General features: G+C 32.6%; 1 protein-coding gene across 1 annotated transcript in view; it reads left to right on the top strand.

The window, feature by feature from the left end:
• The window catches only part of LOC121125525 (uncharacterized), a 106,800-nt gene that overhangs the window by 72,023 nt on the left and 18,974 nt on the right, over positions 1 to 15,803 (top strand). The window contains exon 9 of the mRNA XM_071891340.1: positions 2,194 to 2,336. Coding sequence (XP_071747441.1) covers positions 2,194 to 2,336 — 143 coding nt within the window. The remainder of the gene's footprint in view (positions 1 to 2,193; positions 2,337 to 15,803) is intronic.

Genomic DNA, 15,803 nt, shown 5'->3' with positions numbered 1-15,803 from the left:
AATAGGGGTGTGTTTCTCTAAATTGTTTCCTCAGAATTTGCTAGGTCTCGCAAATCGTTGTACGCTGGATTTTCATCTATATATGTATTTAATTTTTTTTTAATGGCTCTACCTTGATATCGACGGATAAATGTTCAACAATAGTCAAGCTAACAAATAAAGGGAGTCTTCCTTCTAACGCAGTAATGGCCTCGGTAATTGGGTTGAGATTATAATTAATTATTGACAATTCTTCATAAATAAACTCATCATTTATAATCTCCTTAGCTTTAACGACCTTTGGTGTTTGTTCATTAAGGTTGTTCAAATATTCCCTCGAAGTTATAGAAATAGTAATCAATTGCTTTCAATCAAGTTCCCTAGCGTGTGATGATAGTGCTGGAGGTAAGGGAATTTGTTAAGAAGCAATAGAGTCCGTTTTCTTACCCTGGCATTCAAAAACATTATTTTTATTTCTGAAATGAGCTCGTTTGTCTTTGGGAGTTCTTTACGTGCAAGTTCAACCACGTTATGGAGTACATGAGCTACACAAATAATTTGTTTCAATTTGGGGGTAGCTTCTTTTGAGGTCTTCGCCCACTCTTTTATAGTAGAACGCTCCATCCGTGATGATAACTTTTAATTAATATTCATCAAAGTCCAAACCAAGAGTTAGTTGAATACTCTGAGCGACAAAATTTGAAACATTAACGGCATTAGCAACTTTAATATCTATCATGTTGATTAGATAAGGACTACCCAAGTAACGGCCTTCCAAAGGACCCATCAATATGGCTGTCATTGATCGTTTCTGGTTGTCTTTCGTCTCATCAATAGCTATGAAAATATCCTTATCTCCAATTTTCCCTTTTATTTTGGAGATTACATCCTTGCTGACAACCTACATTAATCTATGTAGAGTCCTTCTAATAGGGACAGTTCTATTTCCATATTTCTTCATAAACTTTGAGAAAATGGGGTTCTCCATGGTGAAAAAAGGTATATTACAGGGAACTTGTATCTTTAAGAGGTCGGTGTTAAAGTTGTCAGAATCATCATGAGTCAAATGATGTTATTATCCATTCATATTCTTGATGTGGGACGAGGACATTAATTGTCGTTTGACTCTGGATGGGGGCTGAAAGAGTACTTACATCGGCATATCCGACAAAATATTTTGTTGTCATCCTGTAGGTAACTCCAAATTTCATGGCTCCCGTTAATTTCAATCCAGGATTAAGGAATTCTTTTTTTAGGCATTTCCCTAATTTTATTGTACAAACTCAAAGGTACTTGGCGAACAATAGGTTCTTTGAGGAGATGTTAGCACAACAATAATTTGAGAAAGAATAAAAAAATATAAAAAAAAAAAAGGAAATTCTACCAACTGTTTTCCTTTTCTAATCTCAAAACAGTAATGGAATTGACCAATTAGACCAGCTTTAGTCATGGACTAATGTTCACTGCCCCTTGCTGACTAAAAACTTGCTGACTTTTGTACAAAATTTGTGATGTAAATTGTCTATACATTTTATCTCGCCCCTTATTTTTTTTTTCTTTGAATTGGTACTCTAAAGAATGAATTTTCCATTCCTCAGCTGTTGTCCATATTATTTAATCCCTGAGTAGTGAAAATTATTTCCGCCTTCATACAATAATATTTAAGCCTGATTGAGCATATGCGCGTACTCATAAAAGACGGATCGTAACCCTGAGGATTTGTTGCAGAGGTGTAATTGCAAGTCCTTGTTTGGTTCAGAGTAGAATTGAGGAGCGATATCGGAGTACACTTCTTGCCAATATCCTTGTTTATTTCCTTATGTCCCTCTCCCCTTGTCAGAGGTGATTTTAGCTGATCTAATCAAACGTCATGACACCTAAGCGACTCTCCTCTAAAACATTCTTCAAATTGTCAGAGTTACGGTTTTGTTATTTTAGTGTGCCCAAAATACACCCGATTTTCATCGCCAGAATACTAATCACTTCGTTCTGGTTTTACCACTTTGTTTTAATTGGTTGTAAGTTGAGCAATGATATGACAGGAACCGTAAATATGAAAATAAATTAACTACATTCTGACTCTATTCTAATATTGCCAACTGATATTTTGTTATAATCATTTTAGGTGCACCGAATATAAATTTTTATTTCCACTTCTAATTATAAAATATATTTTTGTGTTTTTTTTTTTACTTTGGTAAATTAAAAATCAAGGTGCTGGATGAACTATGGCTCATCCCTGATCTATGCTCAAATCCTTCCGAATCTCTTAATAAGTATTGTCGGACTGATTATACTAGAAGCAAGTGGCGGAGGGCGTGATTCGGCAAGTGAGGAGGCCATGACTTTGCTACCAGGTAATTAAATCTGCACTCTTACATTTATGACATAATTTACAATAATTGATTCTGCAAAATATAATTGTTTATTTTACCTTTTGCCTTAATAAAAATAATTATACATCTATATTAATAAAGCAATGTGTGTTTGTCTGGTGTGGACTTATTTTTGAGTGTGCGATTAATATCTTAGAACCACGTGACTGTTTGATTTAAAAAATAATAATGTAGATACGTACGTGTGTAGCTAAAGCTCCACGTGTCATATTAATTAAAAATATTATGAGTGACGTAGCTCAATGAGCAATGCGCTCGGAAGAAATTATTTTCTTGTTCTCTATATGTTTTGGTTCATGTGACCGGTAATTTTATTCACAGTGAATTTTGGCTGCAAAATTCGGGATTTATACGGACAAAAAAGAAAACAGGGCACCCTAGGCAATCTATGAGAGATAACGCTATAATGAGGTTGACTGTTTCAAGATCTTTCACTAGTTCCTGGAAAAAAAATTAAAAAAATCTGTCTAATTTGATTCAAAAAGCGTGCAAAATAAATGTCTGCACTATTTCACGTCGATTGAGTAAAGAATTCAACTTAAAAAGAAATTTCTAAAATACATTCCTTTTCTCCTAAAAATAAGAAAATATCATGGGTGATCTTAAACTTTTGTAAATGACTGTATAATGTGGATCAATTTGACTACATGATGAATGTGTTTAAACAACTTTTGTTATAGTTTAACAAATAACTCTGAGTAATGCCGGGTACATCCCTTAGTGTGTAGTAATAATGAGTTGGGAGATGAATAATAATATGTAAATTTTAGTTGCTTTTATAGGTGTGAAATGAATAGGTACAAATAAGCACTGCATAACAAATAATCATTCAATCTTTATTTCCAAAAAATGCATGATATTAAATGACAAAAACGGTTTTTCTTTTTTCATACTGTGTGATTCATTCAAATCTGAACACTTTGAACTTCAACAAGATATAATTCAATAATTAACAATATATTTTTAACCTAATTAATACTATAAATAGATGTGTGTCTGAGCTCTCTTAATCATTAATGTAGCCGCGCTCAGCGGTAATTATGACTTCCAGGCGGTGGAGGAGGGACTACGAACTGCTGCGGTTGTAGTCCTCTGTTATGGCGTCCCAGCACTGTATAACAGTGGCCTTCCCCTCGATATGCACTCAAAAGTTGTTGTCGGAGGAGGGGGGTAGGCATCAGGGATATAGGGGCCAAAATAACTCAAACGACTCATTTCAAAGTGTTTTGCAACGGAAGAGATGGGTTTAATTCATTTTTGGTCTCAAAAGTGGCCTCTCTACCGTCACAAGGCTCTTTCTACCCACTTTTTGATTACGCTCTGTACAGTCTGGTGTGAAAATCCAAGATCTCTTGCATGGGACCTCATGGACTTGAGGGGATTGACCTGGGTTGTTTTGTTTTGTAACCAATTGTTGATGCTTTAATATATTGAAATATGAGTTAATTTCAATCACTCAACCTTAATTAATTATTGTATTAGTAAGTGTTCAGATATCAATGAACCACCCGAGTATGTTACTCGGAACCCCAAATAACACATGTAAACAAAGTTCACAAAAAGCTATTAAATTTCATATTTAATTCTACTAGTACTTGACAAGTTGATAAGGAATCTATTAATAGGTTTTTTTTTAAATCAAATCTTTTTATCAAGAATTTTCCATTTGAGTTTTATGAGTATTTTTACCCTTGTTATAGGTCATAACCAAATTTTGAACATCAAAAAATTAATAATCCACAAAAAAAAATTAAAAAAATCATGAAATTTTATAACAAATTGATATATTGATATATAAATTGAATATATGATTTTCAATCTCGAGAAAATACAATTTAAAGGTTGAAAACCCACCATTTCTTAAGGTTTTTGTTTGAAAAGGAAGAACGCAGCCTCACATTGCAGATTGGTTTTATGGCAAAGGATCTTATTTGAAGTGTAGATTAATAGGATTAATTAACAAAAGGCTATTTGGTTCTAAAATGTGTAGTTAAGCTTCAACGTTGATTAGATTTTTTTATTTTTGAAGCAGAAATGTATTGATGATTAGTGTTCAATTGTGATACCTTTTTATATTGCATAGAAAAGGGAAATTTCAAATTGAAATAGGTTGAATAGGATTCGAGTTAAAATTCTCGAGTTCGAGGTTTCGATGTTTGAAGTCGTGTCGACTTCAAGTAAGACGATGAAAATCATATTTTACTTTGAGTTTCTAAAATTGGTCTTGAGTTTGTAATAAAGAAATAACATAAATATTGGAGGAAGGTTTATAGCATAAAAATATTCCGTGGCCCCTGACCTGCGGAGTTAAAACTGTCAATTATAAAGGATAAGAAAGTGGTGGGGCTTAGAACTAGTTCAGGAGTGTCCGCAGAATTATATTTTTTTAGGGGGGGGGTTGGACTTTAAACTCTTTTTAGAATTAATTTCATTATTTTTTTTATATTTTTTTTGGCCTTTATTGGCATGCATTTAAACATTTACAATGTCATTAGAATATAACACAATATACTCGAAAAATGATTCGTTAAAGCATATAGACAAACGAAAATTTAAAAAAAAACTATTATAAAATATGTCACAATCATTAGTATTTAAAATAAATAATTTGGAAATAACCTCAATTGGACGATGAACTAAAAAAAATAAATAAACGAGCTTAAATCTTCAATAAAACATTCGCATAAAGATTAGCAATATGTGAAAGTAATTTGAACATTAAAAATTTCAAATGTTTTGCTAAAATTTTTTTTAGAAGTCAGAGCTATTCACAAAAAAAAAAGTCCAAAATTTTATTTCAAATATTCAATTTTCTTGTAAAAAGCAAAAATTGAAACTAAAATTACCTAAAGTGTGAAAACACTCAGTAAATTTTATACATTGGCAAGAATTACTTTAATGTAGATCCACATTTCTACTCTGGGTCCAACAAGTACTTACAATTATAACTCTGCAACCAATCCTACAGGGTACTCTCCGTCTTTATGAGCACACACGAATGTTTAATCAGATTTCGAATATACAGGGGGTCCCTGCATTACTCGGTTTTTGGAATTATTCTGAACGCAACCTTCCACCCAAAAAGAAACGAGAAAAAAAGGTGTTAAATCATTTGCTTGTTAGCCAAATAAGTCAACCAACTTCCTGAGCTCCCCCTGTAGCCCCCCTTAGATTTCGGGGCCACTGATGAAGGTTGGGGCAATACGCACTCTGCGTAAAAGGCCTTGTTTGTATCTAATACCATTTCCTGGGCCCGATTTTTCTAGCGAGCCTCTTATTTTAAGTGCTATTCACCCAATTGAGCCTGCATAAAAAGAACATAGACTGAAGACCGATATAAGCACTGAATCTGAACCGGGTACAACCTTGCTTATTATACAAACTTCTAATTAAGTTTGTGTTGCTGAATAAATATTAGTTAAGTTCCGATTATTTAAATTTTACAGTATTGAAATGACCGGATTAAAAACCAAGTAAATACCAGGGTAAGAATCTTGTCTGGAATACATTAATTTAAATAATTTGTGATGGATAAAATGTTTTATCGTCCTAAACATACACACAAAAAAAGCAAAAATGGTAAAAAATAGACTTTGAAAAATAATTAATCCCATTTTACGAGTTTTGGAAATAAAAAAAGTCTTCTTTTTGTTCCCAAAAAGTACAATATGCAGAGATCCCCTTTTTTGAATGTAGTAGGAAAATAAGTTTACTCCTAAGATGTAAAATAATAACGAAAATAGCTGAGGAAAAAAAATAGTTCTTCAAATTAGTTACAAAAAACAAAAACAAAAAACGGGCCAGCTAAAAAATACACACGATTTACATCACTAGTCATTGTGGTCATTTGAAAAAAAAACAACAACCAAAGTTCTACTAAATATGTACAGTATGAATTGTCTCGTAGATTTTTGGGTTTTCAAGAAATGTCAAATTTTCGTAGGGAGGTAATTTTTTTTTGCATTTTCTTTTTGTGTCCAATTTCCCATCTTGTAAACGAGATATTTATGTATGTGTATATCATACATTATCTGACTATTTTCCAAATGTTGATGATGAGGTAATTATACAATTTTGATGTAAATACTTTTTGCAACTTCTCATGCGCAAGATGTCTTGACTGTTACTCATGTTATTTGCAAAGATACATATCTCTCTATGCACATAATGTCATTGATCTGATGCAGCCCCTAAAAAAGTCAAGAAGAGTTGGGAACGATTCTTTCAAGATCTATTTATTTAGTAACATAAGAGTAATGATTAATTATTTCCACATGAAAAATTAGTAGGAGGAATCAAAACCAAAGCTATTTACCGATTGGCGATACAAGGAACTAAAATATCAATATTATTAGATGATTCTTAGTAATTATTTTTTTGGCCCCATGAGCTTTGAGTGTACTTGAATATGGTTTTATATAACTTTACCGGGAACATTTTTTGCCTCTTGAAAATTTTGTTGTATGGGATATTCGCCGCCATTTTGTTTTTATATTATAGACTCGAACTTTGCCTATTCTCTTTTTTTTATCGAATGAGTTTCTTAATTTTCTTCAAGTATCAACTAAGATGATAAGTAAGGTGCCACTAGTCAATAGTTCTTTTTGAAATAGACTCATGATCCTTTTTTGTTGTAATTACTATTCATTCGTTATTTCATCAAAATTTTCAACGTGTCAGGGCGAATCGTGAATGAAACCTTGGAAAGGTTTCATTGACTTACTAAATAACTTACCGATTTCTCCCCCGTGATGTCAACTGATAGATCAATAAAAGCAAACAATTATTGTTAAACAAATGTCTTAATCTGACCAATGACAACTGAGTTGGAGGTAAAGCAATCGTGTATCAGCGCATTTTGACGTTTAATGATTTATAGCAAGATCTTAGGCATCGTTTCTTTCTCCAAGTGTCTCATTACCAGGATTAAAAAGCGGAGGAACGACAAAAGGTCCCGTGATAGGAATTAGATTGCAAGTGGTGGGCAACCATATTGGTTTCCAAAGAGCTTCAAGAGCGACGTGGACGTGTAGCTGGAAGTCATGGAGACATTGACCTTTCCCTTGGCAGGTTGTCGACAACATGGATACATAATAACAGAGATTTTGCCACAAATTTAAACAATTATACACGAAATTTGGAGTTTTTTCGGAAAATATGGTCATTTTAAGCCATTTTTGACTTGAATTTCATGAAAAAAGCTTCAAATTGGGATATTTCTTTGCTTAGGCCAACAAGCCTATGGGCAATTATATTTTCCATCAAGACTCTGCCCCTGGTCACAAGGGCGAGAAAATTAAAAATTGGTGTCAATGTTGCCTTGGTTCCTGCCTAGACTGCAATACTCTTGAGAGCCATCGAGAAGAAGGACCGTGCCATCTCCCATATCAATGTCCTAAAGGATGTCATGGATAAGGAATGGGATCACATGATCCCATCTTGCAGGAAGACCTGCAAGACCGAGGATCAAAGCATCGGTGGAGGCCAAGGGTTCTACTACTTTGATTTACAAGAATTTTGATAAAGTTGAGTATTGGAAAATTTGTTTATGATTCGCAGGGACGCAGTTTATTGGAAAGATACAACAATAAATACTAAAGGTAAAGCTCAAAGGGGGGAGGCAAGTTGCCTCACTCTTTTTAAGGCAACATATATATATATTAGCATAAAGTATTTTAAGAGAAATTTAAAATTCCCTTCATCTTAAATAGCTGCACCAACATATAAATTGATATGTAAGCTGAAGTACACCTTACTCTGTTATGAAATTTGTGCCAAAAGTTGCACACACAAAAAAAAAATCAAATTCAACTTCAAAAATTCAACTTTTTAGAACTTCCTGTCCTAAAGTCAAAACTAGACCCGGTCTCCCCTATCTACATACATTTGAATATATCGAAGGAGTTGTCGCAAAATTGCAATTCATATCTGTTAATGCAAAAATATCTAAATCTAATCATAAATTATTGGCGGTTATGACTCTGCAGTATTTTAAAGGTTTTCATGATTTTATAATGATTTCAAAATATGTACAGTATAGTACGTTTTACATATTAGGATTAGTATTATGTTGACTCGAACATATTATTGAGCCGGTTCGAATTAACAACACTGGACTGAATTTCCAATTGGCGGCAAAATATATAATGGTGACACTATGGTTTCGGCACCACTAGTTGACTTGACTTGGTCGATTATTTTTCAACTCAACATCACATTTTAGGAAGTAGTCGTCTTAGTGATTTTTTATCACTCAACCTCATCAAATGAAGTTTTGAGTTTTTTTGGCATTGCTGTTCCTAATTTATTTTGAGATGCTTCTAATCATCTTTAAGGGGACATACTAGAGATACATACATACACCAGTGTTTGGTAACAAATATCATGATCTCTGCACAGTTCCACTAAATTATTGATAACAAAGCAAAAATAAAATATCGCCAAAATATAAGATGAGAAGTGGACATTAACTTTTATTATTCTTTTTTACCTTTTTTAATTTAGTAGATCATTCATAGATTCGTACAAAAATTTGACTTCAAACAAGTTTGAGAGTTTTTGTAGCTCCAACTTGAAAATAGATTTTTTTTATAAATCTATTATTATTGATTTAGGCATATACCGGGTGGTCCAGTAAAATCTGATCACTTTGAATTGTAAACTTCAACAAGATATAATTTATCAATTAACAATAGAATTTCAATAAAATTAATATTATAAATAGATGTGTATCTTAGGTTTCTTAATCATTAATGTAGCCATCCTTAGTGACAATTATAGCTTCCAGGCAGCGGCAGAAGGCATGCCTCACACTGTGAATGTATTCCTTTGTCATGGTATCTAAGTGCTGGCTGACAGTGGCTTTGAATGCCTCGGTGTTTGGATGAAGGACACTGCAAACCTTCCCTCGACATGCTTTCAAAATGTTTAGTCAAAGGGTTTCTCATCAGGGCTGTAGGGGTGTCAAAAGTGTTATTGCTGGTGTCAAAAGTGGTCTCTCCACCCTCACAAGACTCTTTCTACACACTTTTTTAAAAATTATCTGGACAGTCTTTTGTGAAACCCCGAGATCTCTTGCATGGACCCTCATGGACTTGAGGGGATTAGCCTGGACTGTTTTCTATAAATCCGGCGGATACAATTTGGCCTTTTTGACATATCGCTTCTTCCTCTCCAACGTTTCAGACTTGTTGAAGAGGTAGACAGTGGTCCTGGAGACGTACAACTCCTTGGATTGCGGGAATGGAAATTCGTCGATCCCGTTCAAGTGTCATTTTCTCCACTTGTACGTAAGCTAGAGAGCGCAAATTTGTTTTGTCTGGTAGGTAATTGTTTATGCTTTTATACCGAAATATGAATTATTTTCAAAGACTCATACTTCATACATTTTTTGAATTAGTAAGTGTTAAGATTTCAATGGACAACAGAGTACTAGAGACTGTTATTATAATACATTTATTTTAAAAAAATAGTTCCCACATTTTTTATGACATTTTCTCCTAATACTTTGTACGTGGATATCCTAAAGTGCGTATACTAAGGAATGAGGGAGAGTGACTCTATGTTAGAGTGTCTTAAAGGTAATTCCATTCTGGACTCAGAGTAAAATTTAGGGTCGACATCAGAGTGACCTCTGTCTATGTCCTTGCTAGATAGGGAGTGAGATTTGTGTGGGCTTCTTTATGAATAAAGTCCTCCTCCTAAACATTCTTCTAATTGTTAAATATTATTTCTCAGTTTCTTTTTTAACATATCGCCAAGTCATATTATTTGCAATTATAATCAAAAACAACTCGGTTCGACGCAAGTGAAAACAACACTTATTTGAATGATTTGCATAGAACCGATATTATGAATCCCATTTGAAAATTTAGCAATTAAAATATCAAGAAAAGAAAAAAAAAGGAGTTAATTTATTTAACATTTGATCTGTGGGTGTTTAATTTATTTTTGCAATAGAAATGAAGAAACTGTATTCTGTACGTGGAAAGATGAAGAATGGTTCTTTCGTTGACTCTTCCTTATAGGTACATTCATAGGTAATAATACTCTATAGGTGGCATGAATAGACACCTTTATGAATTGTTCATGCATATTTAAAAAAATTAATCCACAAAAAGCATGGCTTATAATAATTCTGTAGTCATCATATGAAAGTTTACATTTATAATTATAGGGTGTGAACAATCTTTAAATATATATTCTACAAATTGTATCCAAATATAGAGTATTTATTATTATCAGCTAAAGACAAGACGATACTGCTTATCATGGCTTTAAAACAAAGTAGCTGGATTATTAGATTCCTGGCCGAACTGATATATACACTGGGGCTTCTTCCTTCACTTGAAGTCCTTTGTAATTCATTTTTTCAACTCTCATTATAATAGGTGGAGCAAACAGTTCTGAGGTTTTTTTCTTAATTTTTTTTTTTTGCTTTATTTTGACGAAAAATATTACTTATTAAGTCATTGAAACCTTTCCAAGGTTTCATTTACGATTAAATAACATAGTTAGGAATATCCGATTTAGATGGTTCAAAACGGGGTTTTTGTCAATTTTTCAGTTCCTGGGCAATGGAATAAGTGCTCAGATGCCGTTCCAACTCGACAATTTCCATTATTTTATCGACATTTTCGACGTCCATAATACTTGAACGGAATCGTTGGAACCACAGGCTTCCTGTTGTATTCGATACTGTATTGTGTCCATAAACAGCACCATTTTTTGTTTTGACCGCCTGCTCCACTTTTTCACCTTGGTCTTAGTGATGCTGAAGAATGTATTGTATTTTCTCATTTGTACCTCATGTTTTGGAACGTTGTAACACACGGTTGGCTTCACACAACACAGCACTATTAACCAATAAGCATACTAAGCTTTTGTTATTGCAATGTATTAATCGTGAGATATAGGTCACCAAAAACAACTCAAAACTTTACACTTAACCTATTAGTATAGAGCCTAGGTGAAGACAATTACGCATCAAAGTCTAACATTTGTGAGCCCAAATCAAAGTTTAAACTTGACGCTTCAGAATCAGGGATTTCTTCGAGATCACATATCTCCGAAGTGGTGCTGAATTTAGATGAACCCACTTAAGCTTTACTCCGAAGGACTTCTAGCTTTGTCGAGGAAAATTCGCGGTAATAGTAACCAAAAAATGCTCAAGTAACTCCCATTCCTACTGGACAGAGCTCATATACACCTTGCGAGCAAATTAAGATAACTTCTTTGCTATTCCATAGTGTGCAATTCGATGAGGACATATTTGGACCATATTTTTTTCTTTTTCTTGATTTGATTTTTCAAGAGTGTTTTATTCTTAACTTATCACATGTGTACATATATATATATTTAGATACAGGAAGAGGTAGAGACTCTCTTTTGTGATCAAAAATGTGACTGGTGCCTCAAGTCTGGTTTAAAATAGATTTTTATGATATTTCACACATTACAAGCAATTTGCTCACTGTTTAGTAAGGCGCCAGACACTTAACTCCAACTAAATGTGGTGGATTTGTCGGGTTATTTGTCATTGCTAGCATTCGTTTATCCTTGAGGGTGTGATTTATGAGAGTAAAATTATAATTATAAAGCTAAAAATTTCGTACACATAGAGGGTTTTCATGTGACGTCAGCATTATTGATATCGGCCATTTTAAAGAGGCATAAACAACCATCTTTTATAATAATAAAAATCCCATTTACATTCATACTAAGGCAAAGTGTGTACTATTGGATGTCCAATAAATACACTTAAGTCCTTGCCCTCTATCAAAAATATATCCCTCTACTGCCAGGTCTTATTAAAAATATCAAGCCCTAAAATGTAATTAAAATATGTTATTATATCTTTACACAATCTCATTTCCATTTTGTAGATACAAATTCATTATTACCACGGAAAAAATAATATATTTATCTTCAATTATACTACTTTTCTCGTCCCTAATCGATCAAAGAAAAAAAATTGTTCATAGCTATTTTTAATGCATTTTACTTTAATTTAATTCTAATATCGCTGTTTACCATTTGGTTCAATTAGTACTTAATGCAGGTATTAAGTTTGTTTTATTCATAAAGCCATTTGATGGAATATTATCAAAATTATTTGGAAATGTTTTTATTTGATTTAGTAAAAGTAGCAATTTTGAGCCCCCAAAATGGTGTGCTCTTCAATTATGTTGTATTAAATGATTGTTTTCAGTTGAAAAAATGATGAAATCATACCCCAAAATTTGAATGGATACACCAACAAAACCTCATTTTGTAATGAATTCAAAACAGAAACAAAATAGTTCATAGAATTAGTATCATAAGAAAAACAAAATAAATAAACACGGCATCGATTCGCATAGATGAATTTGTTAATCACTTCTCCGTTAGTAATCATCATTAGACAAGATGGATTATTCATACAAGAAAAGACACATGGATTGAGGAACAAACATACTATGAGGCAAGAGCATCATTCCATCATCATTCCAACAGAAAAAAATCATTAAATACCTTTTATTGTAATAAACATTACATATTTTTTTAGATAAATCATTCAATGGAAACATCAATTTCAACCAAAAATAAACAATGACAACTTATATCCTAATTTATTTATACATTAAGGCGAAATATCCTTAGGTAGAATGGCTTTAAAGGCAAATGTCCTAAGGCAAAATGGTGGTTTAAGGTAAAATTACCGTGTATCTGTAAATATTTTAAAGATGTAACTTTTTAAAAGAAGGTTCCAAAGTCCAATAAAAGTATTGATTTTTCCTGGATAATGGGGGAAAAGAAAAAACAGAATAAAGGTATATTTTAGTGAGGGTTAACGACGTGACATATTTAGTGTGAATTTTTTCTGATTGGCGCCCTCAATTGGGAATGATGTGATAACTGATGGGCGATGGCAAGGACATGATGACGAATAATGATGAAGGACTTGAAAGAGTTTTCGTCTATTTTTAAAATAGTGTCTCCTCCTTCTTTTCTATTTTGACTCTAATTCCTTCATTCTTTGTCATATTTGTCTGATTGCATCATAACGGCAGTGGTTCATTCATTCAGATATAGGTAGTAGTAGTAGAACAAGTACTTGAAATTCAAGACTCCACTCCTTAAGAATGACGTCATATGAGTGCACTTATAACTATATATGTACAGAGGTGTTTAAGCCGCCCAAATTAAGAGACAACAAAGCTATATATTATATGTGATAAATCAATATAAAAACATTCTATACAAGAGGAGAAAATCCCTATATATATATTTCTTATATCTATACATATAGGCCAATATTTCATAGACATATTTGAGTGAATGATAGACTGTGTATTCTAATTTGTGGGATGAATGTAGATGGTCAAGTATTTGTGCTACAGTTTAGAACTTTTATTTTGAATTAAGAGACCTATATCGGCTCTGATACGCCCCTTTTTAACTACAAGATCTATCAATTTTATCCTTTCAATTATTTTTTATTGTGACGATCACTTTTGGCTACTTTAAGTGCAATTTACGGCAACTCCAAAGGATTAATAAGAATAATTTGTTGATAGAAATTGACGATAATTCGTCAAAGAATATTAATGTAGTCCACACTTCATTTTGATAAAAAAATATTCTAATTTTATTATGTGCCACAAAATATGTATAATCAATCAGTTACTTTGATTGAGTGAGTCAAAAATTACATCATTGAAATATAATATCAATATCATCTATGGAATACTACTAGCATACATGTCAGCTATCGATTTACCTTGACATCAGAGTGCACCAATCTTCAAGATTTTTGGAATTCCCAGTAGGAATTTGCATTGATATATAAGTTTTAAACACGCGTCGTTAGTTCGAGATAGCTGCTTAAAGCTCTTAATTCATTTTTAGCTACTGATAATGTGAAAAAACACTTTGACTACGAGTTTTTTGACTAACAAGTTGTGTCCAAGAACGAATTGAACATGTTTGTCGGGGTAGTCATGGGGATTCCGCAGGGCGGATGATATTAACAAAGGTTGTAAATCACTGCTTTTCTGGCATTAAGTATGAATTCGCTTTTGAGTCCCAATCAAGTCCTGAGTCTTCCCTCTACTAATTAATCATAATTAGTAAATAATTCAACACTCACAGTTGGGAAGAATCGGCTAATTACAAACTAATTTTGGGCCTTATTCTTTCTGTTCTTGAGACACGAGAACAACGACAATTTCATCGCATGATATTTAACACATTTTGAAAGATGAATTAAAATTTAGATCAGTTAAAATCCCTCGTTAGAATCCCTCATCTCATTGCACTTTTTGATTGCACAGAGACGGCCATTAATTAATGTATTCTTTATGAGTATTTGATTGGTCCATCTCTTTTCTCATTAATTTTCTGCAGTTAGATGGAGGATTCAGTCAATGCAAGCAATAATAATTAGGAACAAAGAAGTTGCTCTATTAAATAGTGTTGGATTTTAGTTAGAACGATCGAGTTCGAGCTTTGGAGTATTTAGTAAATAGATCAGACAAAAAGAATATTAAATTGATAAATAACTTGTATTTGACTCGGTCCAAAAACGTTTTTTTTTTTTTTGTTCTTGTTGTTGACCGGGAATTAATCATTGTGCCAATGTTCACAATTTTGAAATACAGCTAGTTGCTAGCTTTCATCATGGGAGGGGAGGGGGGCTTAGCTCCAAAATCATCCATCAACACCGCTTATATAATTACTTATATAGCTAGGCTATTTTTTCTATATATTTATTAGTGATGGGACGAGTAATCGGAATCGGAGAAGCGGGATCGGGAATATAATGTTTAATTTGCGATTCTAATTACTATTTATTACTGGGTTTTAACCATTAATTACTTTTCTAGGTTAGGAAAAATAAACACATCCTAAATTAAGGAATTTTTGCTTTTTACAAGACAATATAATATTTGAAATTTTTTTTCAAAAAATTTAATTAAATTTTTTCAAGCTTTTTATAAAAAATTTAACTTTCTGTGAAGGACTAAGTATTTTTCAAATTTTTTCAGAAAAAATTTTCATATTTGAATTTTTTTTCCAAGAAAAAAAAGAACAGTTGTGGATTTTGGAAATTTTCTCCAAAAAATATAATTTTATGACAATAGGCAATAGAGTTTTTTAATTTTTTTAAAATTTAATATTTTGTGAATAGTTGTAGGTTTTTGCAAAATTTGAAATAGCTTGGATTTTTTTTTTTCCAAAAAAATTCCAAAAACCAACACCCCCATTCTCCCCCTAAAATATAATCCTGTGTACGGCCTTGATAGCAAAATTGTATTTTTTAACTACTATTAAAAATATTGCAGAATCGGAATCGGGTGTCACAAACCTTCTCCACTAACCAAAAAAGGGCTATCGACGCAACTTCATGACAAATTAGTTGAGTCCATTAAAAATTAGATCGGTCTT

Source organism: Lepeophtheirus salmonis, chromosome 10 (assembly GCF_016086655.4).
Source record: "Lepeophtheirus salmonis chromosome 10, UVic_Lsal_1.4, whole genome shotgun sequence".
In the NCBI taxonomy this organism is placed as follows: domain Eukaryota; kingdom Metazoa; phylum Arthropoda; class Copepoda; order Siphonostomatoida; family Caligidae; genus Lepeophtheirus; species Lepeophtheirus salmonis.
The sequence above is the reverse complement of the archived record's forward strand: the minus strand, read 5'-3'. Positions and strand labels throughout refer to the sequence as shown.